General features: G+C 45.9%; 1 protein-coding gene across 3 annotated transcripts; it reads right to left on the bottom strand.

The window, feature by feature from the left end:
• Positions 1–3,949: 3,949 nt before the first annotated feature.
• Positions 3,950–15,643, bottom strand: BCL9 (BCL9 transcription coactivator). 3 transcript variants are annotated; one of them, XM_058855087.1, is made up of 7 exons: positions 15,451–15,643; positions 13,562–13,875; positions 12,474–12,663; positions 11,901–12,000; positions 9,257–11,486; positions 7,210–7,470; positions 3,950–6,139 (listed from the first exon to the last, which is right to left on the bottom strand). In XM_058855087.1, the coding sequence occupies exons 1-7, from the start codon at positions 15,501–15,503 to the stop codon at positions 5,022–5,024; spliced, it is 4,266 nt and encodes a 1,421-aa protein (XP_058711070.1). In that variant the 5' UTR covers positions 15,504–15,643; the 3' UTR covers positions 3,950–5,021. The 3 variants fall into 3 exon arrangements, with proteins under 3 accessions (XP_058711070.1, XP_058711080.1, XP_058711060.1); XM_058855097.1 differs by having other exon boundaries at positions 3,950–6,103; positions 13,562–13,878; XM_058855077.1 differs by having other exon boundaries at positions 13,562–13,878.
• Positions 15,644–24,259: the final 8,616 nt, after the last annotated feature.

Here is a 24,259-nt window from a genome sequence, read left to right on the forward strand (position 1 = left end):
GTTTCAAGTATTTGGGGAACAGTGATGAATATATTAGGTCTACAATTATAAGTTATTTGTGAGGTATGGAATGCTTGGAGAAAAGCATCAGGAACTTTGGCCATACAAAGGGGGAATTCACATACCTACTCTTAAATAATAACTAGGAGCTTCCCCAACAAAACTGACCAGTAGCCAGGTTAAAAATTGCAACACAGCCACGAGGCAGAGCACTCAGCAGTGCAAGTTACTCCAGAGCAGATAAGATTGTTCAAGGGCACTGATTTTACACAATTAAGATCCTCCTATCACTCTAGGCAGGGTAAAACAAATTTCACTAACAGCAGAAGACCTCAGAAAAGCAGGCCAGCGTCTTGGCAGTGCCTTGGAAGACGCCACTGGGAACAGGTTACTTCACTGTCTCTTGCAGGGTATCTGCAGTGCCCCCTCTGCCCTATTCCTGCCTTACCCATCCCACTGAGCACTTCCACTGTAGTTGTGGCCCACAGGATGAAGGAGTTATTTCTGACCACGGCTAGTGTAAATGATCATTTCAGAAGAGGACTGGTTGGACACTGGAAGAGTTTTAATGCCAAAGTGTTGCCCTGACAGTCAGGCCTTTTGATATTGTTTTCATAATTTCTAGCCACTTTCCCAGGAAAGTAACTATAAACATAGGTGTTTATGCATTCCATTAAAGATATGCCTTTTCATGGATGTCTCTCACAGCCAGTGTGGTTGGGAAGGTGGTAACCTGACTATCCAATCCCTGGTCATTGTTGAAAATCTATAAATACTGAAAGGACAGAATAAACTTTCTTCTTTCATCACACTTCGAGCTGTGTCTGTGTAAATCATTTCATGTCCAACAGTGACACTGAAGGACACAGGTATGTGGGAGCTACAGTATTGCAAACACAACATGGAAGACCTGAGACATTCCTGAGAATGTGGAATAAAAATTCCTAGAAATCAACAATTTCCCAGTATCCCAAACAAAACAGCATCACTTTTTTTCCTATTAACTATTTTTAGGTCAAGAATCACTACCAATTGACAAAGTGAAGTACATTTTAGTAAATACAAGCCTATATCAAACATGGATCATTTTTCCTCGAGAAGTGTCACATTAGGGAACAGGTTTCATCCAGTTTTTAACCTATTGAGGCTGCACAAGGAAAACATTCACCATCATGAGTGCAGAAGGACACCACCAATAAAATGTAGCCTGTCCTGACACCTGAGTGAAAACCAGCATAGCAGAGAGCACACAAAGCACCAATAAAAAATTAAGCCTTGCATATACCATATTTATAATAGCCCCAACACTCTGGGGCAACAAAAAATGCTGGATGCCAACTTACCCTCAGGAAGATTTGGACACCCACATCTACTCTGAGTCAGTACACATGTACTGTACCAGAAGCACTTCCAGCATTCAAATCCCAACAAAGAGAGATGCAGATCAGATCTTCACACAGTGGTCTGACTTCCAAAATGTGACCCATTAGACACCCCAAGGATGTCAGGACTAAACTCCTAAGGCTGACTCCTTGCTGTCATCTTCTTTGGCAGATTAGCTACCCCATGATACAGGTACAAATCTCGAGTTTATTTGAATGGTGCTTAAAACTGCCGGTGTACTTCACAGATGACCCGAGTGCAAGTCTACTAATTTAAAACAAACAGATTTCAAATATTTTAAACTTTTGATTTAGCAGGCACATTACTTAGCATTTCAGAAGTTCACCATCTGCTGGGTTTACCTTTTAAGTCTCTCTACACTCCGGCTGCGCAACCATCTGGGATGAGATAATTTGAACAGCAGACTGTTTCCTCCCATGTTACTAGAGAGGAAGAGCAGCCAAGCATGTATGAATAAAGTCTATTTCATTCTTTCAAACAAAGGTGGAGGAGGATGATTTGAAAGCTTTAAAAAAAAAAAAAAGCAAGCGGGGAGGGGAAGAAAACTAAAAATGGCAACCCACTTTCCATCTTCAACTGTACCATGACTACCAAAGCTGAGTCACAGTTACTATTGATAAGCAGGAGGGAACAGAGCCTGGCTTACAGATCCTCAGGTGAATCTGCAAGGCTGACAGCTAGAAAGCTTTTCCATTTGTAAAGCAAAAGGGGAAGAAGTAGAATCAGAGCGAAACAAAGCACTTCATCTACGCATATCTACAGAGTAATTTTCACAACTGAAGCCAGCTCTTAGCAACTCTTGTCCATCTGCTGGTGCAAACACTGAGTTTAAGTGCACCTATGTGGACTCAGGTCAGAATCCACATCTTCTGCACTTTCTGTAGGAAAAATCTCATTAAGATACCAAATGCCAGCATTATAAGTTAGACAGACACAGAAGGAACTTTAATTACACAGCATGTTTAAAATGTATCCTCTCGCTGTTCAGGCTTTGGAAGAGTGAATTCCCTTTGCTAATTTTCCTAGAATAAGACACAGCCACCTCAAATCCTTTGCTATTCAAAATCTCAACAGGCATAGGAGGCACTAAGACAGTTTAAAAAAATCCCAAAACCTCTGGCTCATTTCTATGTCAATCAAGAACTTTGCTTTGTTCAACAAGGTAAAAACAGTCAGGAGTGATGGCAGAAGTGGCAACACTTAAAAAGGTTGCATTGTGACAATTTCCATGCAAGGTCCTCAAAAACGGGGCTGTGCAACCACTTAAAGAAGAGGTAATTCCTCTCTACAGAAATAACACTTACTGTGTCATTGTCAGCTCTTTCTAAAATCTTGACAAGCCCGTGCTTCAGGCACGCTGCCTGTCTTGTCAGAGGGAAGCACCACAACAGACATCCTACACTTTGTCAAAAGAGTAATTCTCACCCAAAATCATCGTAAATTTGCATGACAGCACAAAGGTGAATTTGGAAGCAGACAACAGAAGGCTCTGAGGCTTTCATGTCTCCAACTGTGCATGGCTTCACTCATTTTATAACACCAGCAACAAAAGTTTAGTAAATCAGCCACCAAGAGGAATTCTTTTTCCACCTGTTAAGGATCAGTTAAATCTAAAAAATTCTCACACACAAGCATGTTAAAAATACTCATTCTCCACATGATTTTCACACTAATGGCCAGCCCTCTGAGGAAACTACTCATTGAAATCATTTTAAGCAGCAGTAAGTGCAAGGAAGAACAGATTACACACTCCATATACAGTGCTGGGGGACCAGAGAACCGGCAGCCACAGAGCCCACACCCTGGCCTACAGATCCGTATCTGGCTCATGTTGATATTCTCCAGGAGTAGGGCTCAACTCCCAGTCCATGTTTTGTCATCCAGCCTTTCACTCCTCATAGGCAAGACCATAAAATCTCCTTGCTGAAATCCTCTCAAAAGGCAGGTTTGAAAAGACAGGGGATTAGGAAGCAATCGATGAGAACTGTGGCAAAGCAACAATTTACTCAGCAGGGCTGTCTTGATAAAAATCTGCTCACTGACAATTTCTCTCTCACCTTTGTTATTAAAGTTCATCTGCTCCCCACCATCTCATGCTCTCAGTGCTGACAGAGACCTGACCCAATCCAGAGTCCCCAGAGAGGGCCACAATCCCAGTGCCTCAGCAGCCTGACACTGCTGCTCAGGGAGAGCTCAGACCCACGTACCTTGCAGTGCTGCAAACATTCTCCAGGAGGAGACAAGTTTCATCTGTTCCTTGACCCTCAACAAATTGAGGAAGTCTTTAAGTATCGCTCCTGGGGTGCTCTGAAATAAGACCTCACTCCAAGGGAAAACAAGCTCAGTTCAGGATTAAGTTAACAGAATTGCCTCAAAAGGAGCACACAGCTGCCTACTGACCACTTTTAGGAGCTGTCATAGTTTACCCCACCTGGCCTCTAGACTGGCTGTGATCACAAGGAAGAACAAACAGTCATCTGTCCAGCTGTTTGATGTACACAGAAACAACTGGACTGGATAAAGGAGACAGTTCATTTTTGTAAGAAACAATATATTTTATTTTTCTGACACCACAGCCCTGGCGAGTGGTTTTGTACCAAATTTAATGGAGGTTACACAGAACGTTTTACGCTGGGGAGGAAAAAAAAAAATAACCACAAAAAAAAATCCTGGATAACTTTTAGTGTCTGTTCCACTCCCACATTAATAAAATCACTTGGGGTTTCTAAGAAAAGGAGAATAGGAAACAGTGAGAGAGACTACTGTAGGATGTAACAGTGTCCAAGTCCAGCCCCTTCCTAAAAGTGGGAAGAGTCCCCACGTGAGGAGAGGCTCTCCTAGATTTACTCCCCAAAATAACACAATGTATTGCAGCTGCCATAGGAGGAGACAGAAGGGGACGGAGAGAGAGAGAAGCCTATTTAATAAAGAGTGGGAGGGAGAGACAGAAGGTGCTGGACAGCACGCCATAATTTGAAAAATATGTCCTTAACTTATTATTTATTTCTTTTAAAAGATTCCCCTCACTGAACTTAAGTTCCTTTTTTGTGCTTTTCATTAATACTCTGCTCTGAGGTCGTAGTTTGGTTTTTCTATACATTGGAGTTGAAGGAAAATAGTCCGAAGTTCTGAAGATGGATTCTCCACCTAAAGTAAACAGCCTAGAATCCCATTCTCCTCTCACCCCAAAGACTAAAGTCTCTGCTAAAATCCCTTTTACAATATAGTACAGTACACAAAAAACCCCAAAAATAACCGAGAGTCCTGGGAGAAGCCAGTCCGAAGGACGTAAACATACAGAGAATGGTGCAACTTGTGACAAATGGCAATTCTCAAAATACAGCTACAGATTCTCAAAGCAGGTGCCGTCACGGGATACCCAAGTCCACAAAAATAATTTTTAAAAAATAAATCTTAAAAAAAAAACAACCTGTTAAAATGAATATTTTTTTTTTTTTCAGGTAATTCCATACATTCGAGATTTCCCAAAGTGTCCTCTGGTCTCTTTTCACCTATTGCATGGCCAAACTGTGTACTCCTGAAGCTCCCAAAAAAGCCCTCAGGACTTGGAATCTCATCTTGACAAGGATCAGAACATCCAGTCTTATGGTAGCAGCTTAAAACATCATGTTCCCTGGGTTTCCAGGGCCTTGGCTAAATCCTCCCATGCCAACATCAGCAGCCATACCTCGGGGCCTCATCTGGGGGGGAATCATGATGTTTTGTTGGGGTCCCATCATGCCCTGCATTGACATCATCATCCCAGGTGACCCCACAGGGCCCGGGTGGCTGTACAGCCCGGCAGGGGCTCGGTCCTTGCCCGGGATCATGCCCACGGCAGCCACGGGGTTGCTCATGAGCGCGGGCTGGCCGGGCATGGCGGGCTGTGCTGGTGACATCATGCGGTGGTGCGGCCCCATCATGCCCTGCTGCAGGAAGGCCGGCGGCCTCATCGGGTTGTGACCGGGCATGGACGGAGCCGTGCCAAGAGGGATATCCGGAGTTCCCACGGGCCCGGGGCCCCCCATGCCGGGCAATGTTAGTCCCATCCTTGGGGTCTGCTCTCCTATCATCCCCTGCATGTGGGAGAAGCCGGGCCCGGGACCCTGCGGCTGCTTGCGGCCCGGCACCTCCCCACGAGGGAAATACTGTAGTGTCTGGCTAGGCTTCTCCGATGGGATAATCCTGGACAGGTCAAACTCGGGTATTCCCGTGGCTCCAGGACGGATCACCTCCTGCAGCTCTGGATCAGTGAAAACCGAAGGCATGTTGTTTCCAAGAACAGTGAAGGAGTCTGGACCGCCAGGGCCTCCAGTCTTGCAAAGTGCTGGATCTGTCGAACTTTGGGGCAGGTTGGTAGGACGCCCCAGAGGTCCTTCTCCGTGGAAGCCCATTCCCGCTGGAAAGTTGCCTTGTCCACCGCTGGGCCCGTTGTGTGGAAATGGCACCTGCTGTGGAGGGGACTGTACGGGAGGGAACCCCTGCGGGAAGCCCAGGCGTCCTTGAGGTACCATTGGAGACTCCTGGGAACCATGCCCCATCATTGGGTTGTGTGACATCAGGCCGGGTCCCACGGGGACCCCGTGAGGAGGTATATTGGGTCCCATAGCATTTGGAGAGGGCATCTGGTTGTTATGGGAAAGAGGCTGGGTCATTCCCATTGGGCTAAGGGTTGGCATTGGACCCACTGGGTTTGGACCTGAAATTCGAGGATTCTGAGAATTAATACCCATTCCTAGGGAAGAAACAAGGAATCACATTTAGACAACAGCCAGTAATAATCAATAAAGCTATCAGAGATAGCTGCAAGGTTACCAAGTCTGCACACACACAAAAAAACAATGCTAGTAAGAAAAACATCAGCAGTGGCTCTGAACAGTGTTATTTTAACCAGAAATTTGATGTCACTCAAACAGCCATCTCCCTAAGCTTGTCACTGCCCTATCAAGCAGTGACTAAGGCCTGCTCGATAAGCAGGATTTCAATCCAAACCATACTTTCATCACCTCCCTGGCAGTCTGGATGACACAGGCAGTAACAAACATGTCTGTGACAGATTATCAGCATATGGACACTTGTCCACTGGGAAGTGGCCGGAACACCTTTCAAAACTCAGCAGTGATAAATCAGGTAACCCTTGTAAGACTAAGAGGCAGTGATCAATGAGGTTAATGAGTTACCATCATGAACTTATTCAATTAGCCAGCTTCCCCCAGATATATTCAGCCACTCTGATCATTACTGTGTGAAACACACTGCAAAGCTACAGGTAAACTCATCAAGAATTCATTACCAATTGCCACTCTTGAAACATCCACTCATCCCCTTTTTCAACTATTAATTAATAGGATGGAGGTGCTACAGCCTACTTTTGTATTTTTGATGATTCAGTGTCAAAAAAAATCCAAACAACCCCCCTTAAAAACTGTGAAGTTTCTATGGCACTGCCTTAAGACAGGAGAGGTAAAGTTTCTTCTGGATAACACATTATAGGTCTGACCCGTAATCCCATGAGCAGCCTTCATTCACACAAGTAATTCCCGTCTGCCTGAGGGGAAAATCTCCCCCATACACAAGCATTTTCCATGTTAGACACCTTCTGAAGAATGCACACTTTCTGGACAGAAAAAAACAGTTGCAAGGAGAATTTCCAGCTATACATTTCAGAGAATTGCAAATGCTTTCTCAAAAATGACCCATGGCTACATATTCTTCAAGTTTCTTCCCACCTCACTGTTTTCATTTGACAAGGCTTCCATAAAATTATCCTGATACTTTGTGCTAATGTTCCTTTGATTTTCTTACCTGGTACGCTGTTCATAGGTGGCAAGTTTGGGGAGCGTGCTGGAGGGGAGTCGTCATCCGAGCTGGCCACAGTTTTGATGGCATCGTGATAGAGCGGTGTTGAGCTGGGCATGGCAAATTTGGACATCCTGGACATCATAATGGAGAGGGGATTCTGGGAGAGGGTTGGCTCTGGAGGCATTGTGTAAGGACTGCTAGAGGGAAGATTTCCAGGGAGAGTCACAGGAGCAGACTGGCTGACTGTGGAAGGAGGTGGACCACCTTAGGAAAAAAAAACAAAAAAAAGAGAGCGAGAAATAATTTAATTTTTTCTCCTTACTGTTTTCCTTAAATCAAACTCTTTTCCCCTAGAAAACTAGAAATTATTGCGAGAATTTACATGACTAATGTAGTCAATGACTATGAAAGGTAACCAGAAAAATAAGCCTATTGGTCAAGTTGATTAACATCTGTTATCCTACTGCATAACATTTCTAAGTAGAACTATTTTGAGCCTACACAAATCCATGTGAAAAATTACCAGTTTAGTCTGAAAATCTTACTATTCAATTTCCATACACTGAAGACAGACTTAGGTTCCAGAGCTAGCCATCAAAATCAAAATCTATAATCAAAAAAAGACACAGGCAGCACAAGGAAAGCTGTAGCAGATATTATGCTGAGACATGTGAGCACATTTCTGACAAGCTACATCAGGAGCTACAAGTAAAACTCCCTGTTTACGTTGCATTTCTTGTTTCATATAGAGATATTAGCTGCTTATTCCAGCAAAAGAAGCATTCTCTGCACCTATTAGGTTAATGTCATCCTTTGCTCTCACAAAATCAGAAGTAACTTAACTGCACTTCCAATCTCCTTTGTTCCTCACTGATGAATTTTATGCCATCCAGACCAATGTGAAGGAAAGATGCTAAACTGAAGTGTACTCTCACTGAAAATTCACTGCACGTTCCTCAGCCCCTCCCAACCAAAAGAGGAAAGCAGAATAGGGAATATAAAAAACTGCAATGCTGAAAAGATCCATGCTTTGGAAGAGCTGCATGTCACTCAATAAGCACTACGTAAGGCACAGACTGAAGCACTTAGGTGCCCTTCCCGAGCCGCCGGCCCCACAAGCACGTCCCAGCGCCGGTCCCCGCTGTTACCCGCGGCAGCACTAGAGGGCAACGTGGGCAAAGGGCTCCTCTTTCCCAGCCAGGAGAATCTCCCGGGTGGGAAGGCCGCCCACGGCTGTGGAAGCCTGGACTGAAGGGTGCGTGAGCTTTGAGAAGGTGAGGGCAGAGATGTGCCAGCACCTGGACCTCGAGGTCCCAGGCACAGCACGGCTCAGCACACAACCTAATGTTATTCACAGTGGTGGTTAGATCACTCCAAAATGCTTGAAGCCTGATATGGGGAATAAAACAGAGAGTACAATAGAACTGATAAAGGAGCTTAATATCTTAGGCCTGATTGAGCAGAAACTGTGGCAGAGGCTTCTGATCTCGACTCAGATGTCCCCGTCTCTCAATCACCCATACCAGAACAACCGCATCACAACTTCCTGCCTTCAGTGTAAACCTAGAGAAGACCAACCATTCCTGACCCATGCCTAGATACCCAGCTGGTTAACTGCTCAGCATGTCTTTGTAGGAACCTTCCACACTAAAGTGCTTTAATAACATCAACGGGATCTTCTCCATTGAGCTACAATGACTGAGCTATGAAAGAACAGCGAAAGACCCCTTCAAGGAGAGGCTTCTCTCATTGATCCTCCACATCTTTTCACACCTCTCAAACCCATCCTTTTGCTTTTATGTCCTCAGTGACCATGACCAGCTCTCAGCTCGACACACGGGAAGCAGGGTGCAAACCCACAAATATAACAGGAGGAGGAGGAGAAGCCCTCACCCTTCACTTGCATGGCCACACAGTCCCCCTCAAATAGGGAAAGGGCCATCCAGCTCTCGTCCTGCTGCAGGAGCCCTCCTTCCTCCCTTTGCTGCACATTTCGGATGACCCGACACGAACCAAAGCACCAAATCTGGCTAGTGGAGGTGGCACTCACCCGACTCCACGTTCCCCAGCATGGCTGGAGAAGACATGGTTAGAGACGCCTTGTGGTTCGGGGGAATCCCAGGGCTCTGCAAAGGAGGCTTCGGAGATGAAGTCCATCCAGGAGAAGGTGCAGGGAGAGACGGAGACTTGAGGTGGACAGGAGAAGCAGCAGCAGACCCCAAGACAGGGGGGGATTTAATGGAGGCAGCAGCAGCTGCGGCAGTGGGGCCCGCGAGCATTCCTGCCAGCTGGGAGGGTGTCTGAGGGGACTTGAGGTTCCCCGAGGGAGACCCCATCATGGGAGACTGGACCTGGCGCATCGTGGGGGACTTCAGAGGGTTGATTCCTGGCGAATGCACCTGACCAGCTGCAGAGATATCCAAGGGCTTGCGGCCGAGGCTGCGCTGCGCAGGGGGAGCAGTGTTGAGGCTATTCGGGTTACTGGTGGGATTGAGAGGTAGTGGCGGCATGTGGCTGAGCCGGTTGTTAGTCCTTTGGTCAGGCCCGATCTGTTCTCTGAGATTCCGGAGACCGACTCCTGGGCCCTGAGACATGGGAAGGAAAGGCCTGGGACCCATGCCATACTCCTGCTGTGGGTGCTCCCCAAACGGCAGCGGCACCATTTTCTGCTGAGAGGAGAGCATCTCCGAGACACCAGGGCGCAGCTTCATCATCTCTTCCGGCCCAACTCCTGCCTCCCTCAGCTTCTGAGGGACCAGGGGTGGGTTAGAGCCCATGCTGACATTCATGCCCATGTCCCCCTTCATGCTGCCAGGGCCCATCCCAAACTCCAGCTCCCTGCTAGAAGCCATTTGTGGGGGTATTCCTTTTGGGAAGTCCCCCCTAGAGGGGCTCATCGGTCCTTCTACCGGCATGCGAGGGAAGATGGGGTTGTTCCCAGGCTCCATGTGTCTCTGGGAGGGCATCATTCTGTTGATCTCCATGCCGGGCCTGATGCCTTCCATGTTCAGACCAGGAGGGAGGCCCATCTGTTTCTCAGCCAGCTGCTGCTGATAGAGCTCTTCAGGCAGGCCCTGCGGATTGGGGAATCGCTCCCCTCGGCCAGGGCCGCTGAAGACACCCTGACCAGGAGGGAAGTTTCGGCCATCTGGGATTTTTGGCACATCATCTGGCCAACTAACTCCTGAAAGCCCAGGCCGCGAGGCGGGATTCGGGACATTGGGGCCTTCCATGTCAGGGTTCATCATTCCTGCAAAACCAGGCAGGCGCATCTGGCTCCCAGGCATGTTGGGATGAGGGGCCATGCCCCTGGGGGGCAGAGAGTGTGCCATGTTCATGCCTTCAGGGAAGGGCTCTGGACCCCCAGGTCCCCAGCCCTCACCAGGGGTCATCTGGTAGGGAGGGGGAGGACCCCGGACCACCCCACGAGGTCCGTGTTGGTGGACCATCATGTCCTGCAGGGAACACTGCTGTACAACCACCTGCTCTTGCTTCCTTCTCTTCTCCTCATAAAACTCCTGCTGCAGCTTAAGCCAGGCCACCTGCTCAGGAGTCATATGGTCCAGGTGGTCTGGGCCTATGGCTCCTGACTGGGAGTTCATTGGTGGTGGTCCCATTTCATCTGGGGAAAAAGGCATGTCCCTGTGTCCTTGAGGGCCAAACGGAGCCCCTCCATCTGTCCGAGACCCCGACCCTTTGCCTAAACTTTGGGATTGAGCCATCATAGCCTGTATCGGCCCTTCGGGTTTCTTTTGGGGACCATCCAGCACTCCAGCATTTGGGGGTGGCCCCCCACTTTGCCCTCCTGCAAACTCCTTCTCATCAGGGAAGAGCATGCGCTGGATGTCTCTCAGGGTCTGCAACGAGCGCTCTCGGTGCTCCAGCTGCTCCTGTGACAGTCCGTCGGGATTCTCACCCAAACTGGATGGGTCCCCACCAGACCCCTGCTGGGGAGGACCTTTGGGGTCTGCAGCAGAGCTATTGCTACCTTGGGAAACTGGGCTAACTGCTCGATTATTGGGGGTTGAACTCTGCCCAAATCCTTCTGTCTGCAATGGGGTAGAGTTGGCAGGGCTGCCCACAGACATCACTTTGCTTTCCACACTGGGACTGTCCTGATCTATGGGACACGGAGGGCCAGTGGGTTTGGATACTGGTGCTGACACGGCTGGAGTCGGCTGCATTTTGGCGTTCTGGGGAGGGTTCTGGTCCTGGGCAGCAGAGGGCTGGGGCTGTGGCAGGGGCTTGGGTTCAGTCCGAAGTGCAGTGATCTGGGGGTTCTGCAAGAGAAAGCCACACTCAGTCACTTGCTCTTGTTACAGCCATGTCACCTAAGCAGCCGTGCAAACAAACACCCAGTCTCAATCCCACCAGCCCAAAATTTGCAGGGAAGGGTAGCCTTCATGCAGCCATTACATAGCAGCCTCTTGGCAATGCAGAATCCTGCTTTGCTCAAGGCATTACTGCAGGGACCCCTTTTATCTGTGACCCCTCTGCATGACCAATGGGTTGGAAATATACTACCCAAATACTGCAAGACTCTTCTTTGGAAGAAGACATTTCAGACAGTCTGAACAACAACTATCTGTCTTCCTAAATCTAATTTCAGAGTGTAACTAATCATCCATCTCTCTGCATCACACACAGGCACATTTACGATTTCCCCTTCTCACCCCCATGCAGGTATTCCCTACCAAGGGTACAGTGTTTCGTTCCGCCTTGCTGTTTGAGATGTTCTGGATATGAAAGGACACGATTGTTTCCACCTGTCCCTTCAGCACAGCTTCTGCAGCCCTGCAAAGACAGACAGGTAGATGCATATATCCAGTTGAAGCTAAGAATCAATTTTTCTTAACTGGCCTCCTTTCCATCTTTCAGCTGGCAAAAGGGAGAAACACTTAACCACACATATTCACTCTAGTTGAGTAGGAAAAGAAGAATGCTTACATCGACAAACTCATCAGCATTCAGGGTTCATATCTCAGTTTAAGCTATCCTGGCTCCTATTCATTACATGGATTGCAAAACAACATCAACCAGCATTTGCCAAAAAAAAAATAAAAAATCTCCATACCGCAGAGGAGTAAACAATTACTTCCCAGAGCGGAAAAGGTAGGGACATTGTCCACTCCAACCCCTTCCGCTTCCCCAAAAGAAGTAATGACTTTTTGCTACTTGATGCAGAAAGTGCCCTTGATAATCTCTTAAAAGATGAGCACAAATATAATTCCTGCTCCCAGAAGACATTCAAGCATCTACCTACTTACTTGTTGGCCATCTCAGTAGAAAAGACGTAAACCACTTTGGATGGAGTCTTCTGCCCGCTTGCTGGCTCCAAAGTGGCAGTCAGACCATGGGAAGGTGTGGAAGACCTTGGGGCTGAAGCATTTGAAGGAGTCATGGAGTGTGGTGTGTGCTGAGACTCCTGGGACTTCACATGATCAGCAGAATTGCAGTCTGGAAAGGGACGAAGGGGAAAAGGAGGGAATCACTATCTTGGGATCTCTTTGGAAATCAATTCTGGAAACTGATCAAAGCTTTTTCTCCTCTGAAATTTCCTGCTTCTTCCTCAAGCACCACTAAAGGCAATTCTTCTATTACACCACACATCTTTCCTCTAAAGCCTTGGTGTCCTTCAAGCAACCCTGGGAGAAAGATCCTCTTGTGTCCCTTTTCAAGGAAAGTGGAAGTTCTCACAACTCATCTCTTTGAGTTCTCTAATGACCACATAGAAAAGCAGGAAAACTACACCTTCAGGTAGGTTATGTCTGCCTCAAGAAAACACTCCTGCAAAACTATACTTTTTTTTTGTGCTCAGCCACCTTAGCTAGGTGACCTAGCAAATGGTCAACAAAGATGGACAGCTGAATATGCGGTCTGGTTTTGCATTGCCTCACAGAGGCAATGTTGGAGCCAGGAAGAGAACACAGAAATCCCAATTCTCTGGTTTGTGTTACCAGTCAAGGTGCTACAGGTTATGTATCTGTGTTGACAAAACAGACCTGTATATTGTTTAAAACCCCAGTTACAACAGAACAATTCTTGAAAGGCCAAAGGCCAAAAACAGACCAACAGGTTGCATTTGTACTTTTAAATCCTCTGGGGGAGTTTAAGAGTTACAAAGGAACTTTCCCACCGGGTCTGGGCTCTAACTGAGCGTGAACAAGACATTTACCAAGGCCAGCTATGACAACCTCTCCTCTTCGCCTGCTCTCGAGACCTTTAGACTTCATTGGCTGGAACTTACAGAACCCAAACAAACAAATGTTTCACTAATACTTCCATAGCAATTCTCCATCTCACAGAGGATTCAGACTGATTGTCTGCCCTTGCACATGAACCCTAGAAAACATACCTTTGATTTCCGGGTCATCATTAGGAGTCCCAGCTTCCCTCTGTTCAAAGGAGTCTGCCGAAATGCTCCTCTCTCTCTTCCCCTTCCCCTTGGCACCATTTCCAGCCCCATTCTTCAGCCCCATATTCCCACCCGGGCCCGGGAGCACTTTGGGGGTGTGACCTCCACTTTTGGGGTCACAGGGAGAGGGCTGGGATTGGCTGGTGGAGCCCCCTTGTTTGCCTTGGTTGGAAAATTTGGAATCCAGCTGAGGGTTGCCAGACGGGGACATCACTGTAGGGGGACGGACCATCACCTCCTGCTTTGATTTGGGGCTACTGAGGAGAGAGGAAAAAAAAAAAGAAAGAAAAGGAAAAAGTGACAAATCACACCATTGATTCATTCAGCCCTGTAGGAACAGATTAGAGTGAAGCAGAAACAACCACTGTCACCTTTACAAGCTAAGACAATTGCTGACAAATAAAAAATGCCTGCAAGCTTAGAGTCATGCAGGTGCTTTTTTGAACATGCCCTGAAAGGGTTATTATCCAAGATGGGATCTCATTGCTCAAGAAGGCACCAGGGCAAACCACAGACCTGCCAGATCCCAGAAACTGCTGTCACATGAGGACCCACCTCTGGTGCTTCTGTCAATAAAGACAACGGTTTCTATGTGCACAGAGAAGCACCTCACACCAAGACCAGCTCAGAGTAAACAAACAATAAAGCTCCCCTCACCATTCTCCTGGACCCCAACTACACTGCAGCTCTGATCAGAGCAGACCCCCCCCCCACCCCCTCCTTCCACCTCCCCATCCAGTTCTACAGGGAGCACAAGGAAAACCCAGCATTACTGCAGCATTCGTCATACATTGGGGCGAGCTGCCAGAGAAACACAAACCTCTGACCGTGAAAACAATTAAACCAGCTACAACCTGCCCCTGAATAAGGAAAGAGAAGGATACCATCTCCAAGCACACTCCTGCAAAATGGGGCAGATGAATCCTCCTCATTTTGCCAAAGGAGACTCAGGATTTTCATTCCTCCTCCATCCAGCAAATTGCATCCTAAAAATATTTTGCTCCTCTGGGTTCTACAGATAATAGGCACCCCTTCCCTCCTCACCCTTCACTTACTCCATTGCTATCAGATCTTCTGCACTGTGTTTTCCCATCACCACTATCACTTCCAACAGGCAGTGCTTGCTAGCATCCTCACTTTGGGATTCACACAAGCTGTTCCTTCCTTTGGACAGACATCTGACTCAGAAGCATTCCCTCTGAAATACTGTTAAGCTCCAGGTGACCTCTAGGAGTAAATAATCAAACTCAAGAATGCTGTCAATCAGAACCATCATAAGTCCCTGGACACTGCTTTGCTTTCATATTTTTCCCTTTCCAAATTAGTGGAGAAGAAATGCTGACCTGCTGCACTGGCAGGTGACTGATGCAGAGGATCTTAGTGCTCAGCTGATCAGTTCTTCAGGCTGTTCAAGCCAGTAATATGGAGAAAGCATTTTGTGTGAAAGTACAGACAGAGAGACCTTCTGCTGCCCAACTACCCCTTGGGAAATAGATAATTAGAAGAGGAGAAGAGAAAAAAAAACCACAAGATAGAAACAGCAGGTTTACTCTCCTACAGCCTATCCAGGCACCTGGTGGAAGGGAGGAGAGCACAAGGAATGGAGAATCCATGCCTCACGGATTTACAGCTTTCAGCTCATCCTGAGCCTTGCAAACACGGAGACCACCAGCGCTGTGCAGCCACTGCTCAGGTACTCAGCAGGTCTGATGGGAGCACAGATGGACCAGAAAGCCACATTGCCCCAGTCCTTGGGCTAATCCAGCAGCAGAGCAGGGATGGCAACGTGCACTAACCCACGGCAACTGATTGCAGGCTCTTCTCCTTACCTCTGTGTGTTGCCTGACGGGGAGTTCCTCACTTTGGGGTTACTGGAATGCATTGACAGAAATCCTGAGCTCACAGTCTCACACACACGCAGATGGGCTCTCGTCAAGTTCCTCTGGGGAGCGTGCCGCCAGAGGCAGCGTCGAAGCACTTTCTGCCACCCGCTTCTCTCAGCGCTGGCTGCCTGCTTGCCTTTTTTCTCTTTGCTCCTCGCTGCTTTTGCACTGGGCACTTCCCTCCTGCAGCTCCAGCATTCTCTAGATGCGTGCCTCCTGCTGCCCAGGGGAAGTCTCGCATCTCCAGGGCACACTGCAAACCACCCCACAAGCAGAGAACAGAAAACCAATGAGGAACTTCCCAAGGAGATGTGTCTGGTGTGAAGCAATGCATGGCAATTCTTCCCCCATTCCCAAGAAGACACAGAAGAGCTTTCAGACAGATGTCTATTTTAGACAAGAGGCAGACCTGGCCGGCCATTCATTTTACAGGCAGTGAAGCCATCTTCCCCTTATCCAAATCAAATCATTCTGGAGTCAACAAAACAGGGAAGCACCTTGTATCTGAATTCTGAATCTGAATTCTGAATTTGATTTTGCATCCATGCTCAACTTAAAGACACTTCACAGCAAGTCAGTAGGAAGCCAAAGGTAAGAATCCCCAACATGAATTAGCTATCCAAAATTCCCCTGGGAATGGCCATAATCTGATATTTCTTAAGAACATAAACTGCTTAAATCTTTGGTCTCTTTGGTCCAATATACCTAGACATGTGTTCAATGATGTGTGCTAAGGGTTACACAAAGGGAGAAAAATAAAACAAAATGCCTTCCTGACCACCTGCGAGTTACTGCTCTGTGTGATTACTCTGAAAACATGAGGGGTTAGTCATCATATCTATTAAAAAGGCCAAAAAACCACTGGAGTAGTACCCATCTAAATTTGCTCAGCAACACTCTACAGATTATTGAGGGGTGTTTTTTTTTTAAAAAAAGCAGCTGCTTTTTCAGCTTCTTTCTAAGAAACAATATGCATGATGCAGGCAATAAGGCACATAAAGCTGTTTCTGGAGGTGGAAACTATTGAACATTACTGTTTACGTGCTTTGGGCTAAATTATTTTGGAACAAATTTCTGTCTTGTTTATGTTTCAACAAAATCTCTCCTGTTCATCTCACCTACTCAGATGCAAATCCACTTAATTTAGAATCTAACCAAGATTTATTGTTAATGTATTAAGCATTGCTAGTTAAATATTATTCAAATGTAAATATTCCCGATATTCTTTCTCAGCACCAAAGAAGTAGTTTCTTCCTATATATACAAAATGAAGCAAAATAAATCTTACTAGGATGGAAGTGTCTTGAATTTAATGAAGAAACTACTGTTCAAACTGCATTTCAAAACAACAAATTGGCTTATGTGCTGATGACACCAGAGGATTAAAAGACATAGGCACTCTATGACCACCTCTGGCCAAATAGTTATCAGCAACTCATAGTATTGAGCACCATGGTTTTCCAGTTCCCTAAATTTGTACAGTTGTAGTGCTGTTACACATTTTAGTGGCTTTGTGCTGCTCTACTTTAATATGATAGTGATCCACACTGCAGCAGTTGTGTGAAGTTCTGCATCACCTCCAAAAATTCTCCTCTCTACCACACATCTCCTTCATGAGCCAGAGAAGTCATCCTACTCCCTATTCTCATCTCCACTGTGCTGCACAAACCTATTAATGTGGGGAATGTTTCTGCAGCAAATGTCTCATTTTAAAGGCCTCATATCAGGCACAATCAGATGAACTCTACTCTGAGCCACACTCCAGAGGACCCACATGCCTCTCTGGGGCTATTAGCTGGTTATCCCACTGATTTTGGGAACAATGTTGGAGTTATCCTGTCACTATTGTTCCTACTATCATGTTGCAATTACAGCTGGTTCTGTGCAGATACATTAAAGAGGAGGGAGCACCTCTTCCCACACAGCTAAACTGTATCATCTTTTCATACAAATTTGGCCCCCGTGTCTGTTTTGTTAAACAAAACTGTAACATTATCAACAGCACCCTAACTGCTTTTCAAGAGATTGGTACATCTGTAAAAGCCAGTGGAACTCTGTGAAGCTGCAGCACCCTCACTTAAGGTGAAGATGTGACTGCAAATACAGTGAATTCCAGGCTTAAAAAAAAATAAAATAAAAGAGATAGAGAAAAGGAGTAACAGCATAAAAGTGAGCAGGGCTTGATGCTTACAGCAGGACATAGATGCCTGCATAATGAACTTAAGTATTCTGGTTGTTTAATCCTCTGCTTTTCCATTTGGACATTTATACGTTACGTTACCTTTTATTACAAGATGAGAATTGTCAAGAGTCCCAGTCTTGCACAGTGCAATGAGAAAACATGAAGAATCACAATCACTGACTACATGGTATTCCTGACATCACCAAACTCTCAAGTACTTCACTTAGGGGTGGGAGGAGAACCCTCCAATTTTTTAACCTTACTTTTTTATTATTGTATATACACGCATCTTCCATATATTGGAACTGATGCGCTGTGCAAGGGAACTGTGTTTTCCAATCTCAGTTTAAATTTATTCTTACCAGAGAGAGCTATAAAGGATACATCACTATATTCATGGGAGGAACAACAGCAAGTCAACTTCCTCAGCTTCTTATTTCTGCACACAGGGAACGTACCATCTTTTATAATGTGAAATGGAATGTCTCATGATTTTTCTCTATGCGCTTCTAACATATATATGCCTGGGAATCTAGGGTTCAATAATGGAAAAACTCTAGAGAAATGTATTTTTGCAGCTGGAATCTGACTGCCATAGCAAAGCCTATATCATTGCTTTGAAATTAGAGGCAGGGTCAGTGACAGTGAATGGTCAAAACACTTTAAAAGACATTTTGGAAAGCTACATCCAAGGCTGTATTTTCAGGACGGCTTTAGGGTATGGCAGGTAAAGGTTGCAGAGAAAAGGGATGGTTCGACAGGCTACTCATTCTCACCACCTCTCCTGACCACATCAGGGAAAGATCTGAATGGGAACTAATCCAAGGGAAACAACAGAAATTTCTATTCAGCTGGATTTGCCCCCTGACCTGGTTCATCATGTAACCACATCACTACCATTACAAGCTCAGAAGAGGAGGTGAGAACAGGTGAAAATGTAGCCCCACCCCACTTGCTTGCAGCCTACAATTTGGATGGCTTTAAATTAATTCAAACATTAACTGCAGAGACAAAAGAGATAGATCTGCATTCATGGAGATATTATAGATCCTTGTTTTTCCAACAAGAAGCTTACCAAGACCCCTGGTGTCACGACACTGCAGTACTCATCGTGGAGGCCATGAGTTGCAAATCACTTGTCTCACAAAAAACAGTCACCTGGAAAAAGAAGAGGAGAAGTTTCACCAACAAAAACTCACAGCCAAGCTGTGCACCCCCTTCCATGCATCCAACCACAGACGCAGAGAAACCAAAAGATGCTCTGAACCTCCAACAAGGGGAAGCCTCTGCTCAGATTTATCATCACACAAGAAGCCACCATCAGACTGGAAGACTCAGAAGATCCACGCTGGCCACAGAGGGGAAATAGGGCAGACCTGCTGTAGCATTCCCATGTTTAGCCAGCTGGATTCCCATGAGCTCATCTGTGCTTAGAGAAGCTGGCACAAAACTTGGACATGTCACCTTCCCTTCTCTGCACCCACCTCTCTTCAAAGGCTCACCAACCCCTTACAATGTGCCCAGCAACTCCTGCCAAACCCTTGTGCTTCATACATGCAACCTCCTCCACAGCCAGACATTGTATAAACAGAAACATCAAGTATCAGGTAAAGCCAGGCAATCATATCTAGGGGAAAACCAGGAAGGTTTTAGAAGGAGGAAGCACTATCTACTGCTCTGGCAGCTCCAACTTCACATCATTGCATACCCTACAGGAAGAAGGGAATCCAAAGCAAATTTAAGTGCCTGAAAGTTCAGCAATATAAGGAAATGCAGGCTCTGAAGAATGGTTTACTGATAAATTTGAGGTTAGTAAAAAAAGAGCAGTGACCTGCCAGCTTCTCCCTCACCCACTGTGAAAACTGTAGAGGCTGCAAGAACAGTATGAATCCAGACAACACTCACACTGTCAGGGCCAGCGTGGTATCTCAGAGCACTCTCAGCTATTTACACAGCATGGACAGCCTTGCAGTTAAAGTACAATTGCAAAGTGAAACCACTACCAAAATTTTTCTGTGCAATCCCAATGCATTCTGCTGACCAGATCTCCCAGCAGAAACGTGGGAGCTGGAGGCTCAATTAGTTAGCTCAAAAAAAACGCATTGTGAAAGCCTGTGCATATTCTCTTCTCTCCAACATCCTACAACTATTATCTACTGCAGCTTCACCTTAATAATGTAGCAATGTGCTGCCGTGTAATCCACTTCACAAAACCAAACTACAAAGCTAGTCCCAAACAATGCAGCTACATTCTCCACCCAGACCAGCCAAATCAAACAATGAAATCATCAACGTGATAGACCATCCTTATCTAGCCAAGTCACACCTGCAGACAGAAGCTGAAACAAACACCTATCGCAACAAGCTGCTTCATCCAGTAAAACTCACCACAGCAGCACAATCATCCCTGAATCCAATTACCCAGTTCTATCTCCTCTCCCCTTTCCCCCACCCCACCCAATGAAACAATACAGGCTAAGCCATGCCAGTGCCAATACTGACACACCTCTACCAAAGCAGGGACAGAAATCACTTTTTCCCTTCAAGAGGAAGGTGTGTGAACACCAGCACACATAAGGATGGAGAGAACCTATCACAAACATTGCTCAGAGCTCTACTCCTTGAAACATTCAATCCCAGCTTTGCAGGGAAGGACAGCCTTGCAGACCATAGCTCAGGACTGCAAGAGGGGCATCATCCATCCTTTAGGATACCCAGTTACTGCACTGTAATTCCATTCCCTAGGGTACCATCACTGCTGCTCACCTGCACGGTCTTAGCCCTTTCAGCACAAGGCAGTTTGCTCCACAGTGAATTTAAGAGCAAAAGTCTGAGAGCACACACACAAAGCAGCTACCACAGAGTAACTAACAAGATGCAAAGGCACATCTTAGTTTACTTTTCAGTTAACTATTTTGACCCCCTGTACTTCTACAAACTAGCTACCATATTACTGTACTGTAAATAGAAGGTTTAAAAAAAAATTCAAACCAGCAAATTCTTATTTTATGGCTTTAAGCTGAAAAGCTCGATCATGACAAATGGTCAAGTACATGGAGGTGTACAGCATTATGGCTATTCCAGCAGGAACAGCTGCAGTTATCACTGATTCACTTCAGTCTTTTCTCCCTCTTTGAGAAGGAGAATGTGGAGAGATGAAATAAAGGCATACCAAGTAGATAAAAGTATCAGACTTGCGGCCTGACTGTGACATGAAGCATTAAAGGCAAGAAACCTTTCTCTGCATACAAGAAAGAGCACACTGCTATTTTCCCCATGGCCTTTCTGAGACTGTCAGTCTGTGCTGGACTGAGGGTGGCAAGAGCTCAAAATCAGCATGGAGAAAGAAAAAAGGCTGGAGACCTGCTGCTGCAGAAAACAAATGATAACTTTGAATGCAAGCTGAGCCTGCACCCTGAATTGTATCTGTGACAGTAAAGAGGGTAAGGAAGGAAAGAGAGTGGAATAAGAGATTGCTCAGGGAGGAACAGAAGCTTTAGGGCAACCAAGAATAGCAGCAGCAGGAGGTATTTGAGCAACCGCTGATCCTGACAGCCACCAGGAAGCAAACTTCTGTAAGTGCATCCACCAGTGGATTCCCTGTGTGACCTGAGAGGTGGGGCAAGGCGGTGAATCAGCCAACGCGCTCCTTCAGCACATTTTTACTGGGAAGGGCACCTCCAATTTCTCCGACCCTCATTCAACCACATGAGAGGGAGAATAGCTGCACTGGCAAAAGGTGACTCCACTACACCCAAGAACTGGTTGGAAAACTGGAAAATATTGGTTTTCATCACGTGCTGCGCTTACCAGTTTTGTTGAGCATCTGCTTATTTTACACACTTGCAGCTAAGCTGCACGTTACTTTTCAATACGCTGCTGTTTAATAAAGTATTTGGTTACACACCTCATTGATAAGGAGAGCAACTGGGAAACAAGGAGGACACAGGGCACGTTATTCAAAGCTTTTATTGAGCTGTCAGACGTCCTTACGATCATGTAAAAGCAAATAGATAAAATGACACAAATATTCTACATCCCATATATCTCCCTATGACACTTGAGGATACAGGGACACAAGACACTTCGATCCCATGAAGCAGTCCAAATTTCTAGATAGGGCTCTCTACCAAGGGCTAGTAAATACACCTTTAGATCTGCCTCTGCCTCCTAGCAAAAGCTGTCCTCCTCATCCTTTCCCATGAACAGATAAAGCATATGCCTGTCACACTACTGGGATTGACCCCATCACCATTCAAATAGGTCTGTCAAAAATGCAACCTTACCTTCTGCTCACTAGCTCTGTTCTGGACCCAGGAAAGCAACTTCAACCAGCCTAAGCCTATCCAACTCTATCCCTTCCAGCACTTGTGGTACAGCTGAAAACGATCTCCAGATAAGATATGAATAATATTCAGGAGACAATTTTCCTGTTTCATCCCGCTAGGTGTTCATGTGCTCTAGGCACTGGCACAAAGGAGGCAGCACTGACTGATGGCAAAGGCATGGACAGGCTTATGCTTATTGAAATACATTTGTGCCCATCTTCTGCCAGGTCCCACTGCCCTTTTTCTTAAACAAGGACAGAAAATACCTCAGGTACCTTCAGATAGGTAACTTGGATACCTAAAGATAGGTAGAGATAAGTTGTTCATCTAAGGTGATTAGATAGCAACTCACAGCCAGTCATCAGTTTCTACATGGTCCTAACTTACCCTGAAACAGTATGGACTTTCCTATGTTTATGCCATAACAATAAAAACTTACACACAAAGTTTTCACAGTCTCCCAGAGAATTCCATCTTACCACATCAGAGAAATCACTGCTATTCCAAAGTCAACACAGCATTATCTCTCTGCTCCCAGTTTTATACCAGAAATTACTCTCAGTAAACAGAAGAATCGGGAACTTGTAGCAAAATAAGGTGACATGAATGTGGAGGCTACAGAATCTCCACCAGGCAGCATTGCAACCTCCACAGGGAAAATACCTTCTCCTGCACATGTGGTGTGTAAGCATCTCTCTGTTAAACTCCAAATGAGTAGGTTATTGCCCATTACTACCCCCAGCCCTGAAGCACAGAGAAAGGGGCTGAGCAAGACAGACTTGCCTAAAATTAGCTCCTTGAAGACCAACAGACACAGACAGGGGAAAGGCATGCAAGATTCTATGCCATTACATGGAGAGAAGTTCCCTTGAGTTGCTCCATTTAATGTAAGAATTTAGGACCACAGGATAAGCCTCCCAGAAACTGTAAGAATATTTAATCAGGCCCATGCAAATGCAGTACAGTGTGGTCACACAATGCAGCTCTGCTGAGCCTACCTGTGCCTGCCTATCCACATCTCTCAAATTAAGAGTCTGTCTGTACAGACACTCTTCCTCCCATACCTCCCCCCAGTCCCTATCACCACACACATGGACCTTTCCCAAAGAACAGATCCTTCCTGAAGTCCATTCAAGACAACAAAAGCCACAGAAAATTCAACCTTTTGCTCTACATCCTTAAAATGGACAGTGAAGACAATCACTGACAAAGCACAATACAAACCCAAAGGCTCAGAGAATTAAGTGTCCTCTCCCATTTTCTGAGAAAATCTAACAACTATTCTCTTCGTTCTGACAACTACATGGATAATCAACAGTAGCCATGATATAAAGGCTGCATAAGTCATCAGTCTTTTTAGGTATTTTTAAAAAATCATTCTAAAATAGTCTTTTGCAACAGACATGTTTCCTGCTACTCTTACAAGCATAACTTTTCAGAGTTGTGAATAACACTAACACTTATTGTCAAACAGACAACTATATGTCCATTAAATGTTATTTTCAATGTATTTAACAACACTTCCGTGCATTATTAATCAGTGGGGATGCATGGCTGTCCTAGACAACTTCTGACTCTGTACAACTCCTTCCCTAAAGTAGTGGAGGAGACAGACACTTATGGACGCTGGTGATCAAACTCAAGGTGTACACAGACAAACACTGAGAGCTTTTCAATTTCCTATCTGCCATTATGTAAAAAACACTTGAACTACTTGGTTCACTTGGGACTGGAACAAGCTCTTGGCAGATTCTGACACAGTTCCAACAATCAGTCTGGGGAAAAAGCCAAAAGAAAAATTCCTTAAAAAAAACCCTCAAAGCCTAAGCTGCAACTATCTGCTTCTGTACAGGAACATGATGAACACTTCCCCTCGGTGTTCCTGCCATTTCAGCTTCACCAGCAGCAGTGGCACTGGCAGGTGCGGGTCAGCCGGGGCGTCGGGGGACGCCATCGCGCACCCTGTCACGACATCGTGCTGACCTCAGCTCAGCCCTGGCACACTCCAGCACAGCTGCCAACCTCACTTCAGTTCCACCTCTGTTAGCTGTGCTGGGAGCACTCTGTGTACTTTGCAAGTGCAGCTTGGAGCTCCCTACGTGGAGCGTCGCTTACCTGAGCACCAGCTGGGCTGCTGAGGAGTTCCAGCTATTCTTAACACCGATAAAGATCAAAATCTCGAGCAATAAGGGGATTTTTCAAGAAACATTTTAACAGTGTTTTCCTAATATATGACAGGCTTCTG

This window comes from Poecile atricapillus, chromosome 1 (assembly GCF_030490865.1).
Source record: "Poecile atricapillus isolate bPoeAtr1 chromosome 1, bPoeAtr1.hap1, whole genome shotgun sequence".
Lineage (NCBI taxonomy): Eukaryota > Metazoa > Chordata > Aves > Passeriformes > Paridae > Poecile > Poecile atricapillus.

Bases quoted from the DNA above. Each gene is read 5' to 3' on its own strand.
- BCL9 (XM_058855077.1), bottom strand. From the start codon at position 15,503: ATGCATTCCAGTAACCCCAAAGTGAGGAACTCCCCGTCAGGCAACACA. The intron at 13,879-15,450 runs GTAAGGAGAAGA...CTCTCTCCTCAG, and splicing joins CCGTCAGGCAACACACAGAG to TAGCCCCAAATCAAAGCAGG. The intron at 12,664-13,561 runs GTATGTTTTCTA...GTCCCTTTCCAG, and splicing joins TGATGACCCGGAAATCAAAG to ACTGCAATTCTGCTGATCAT.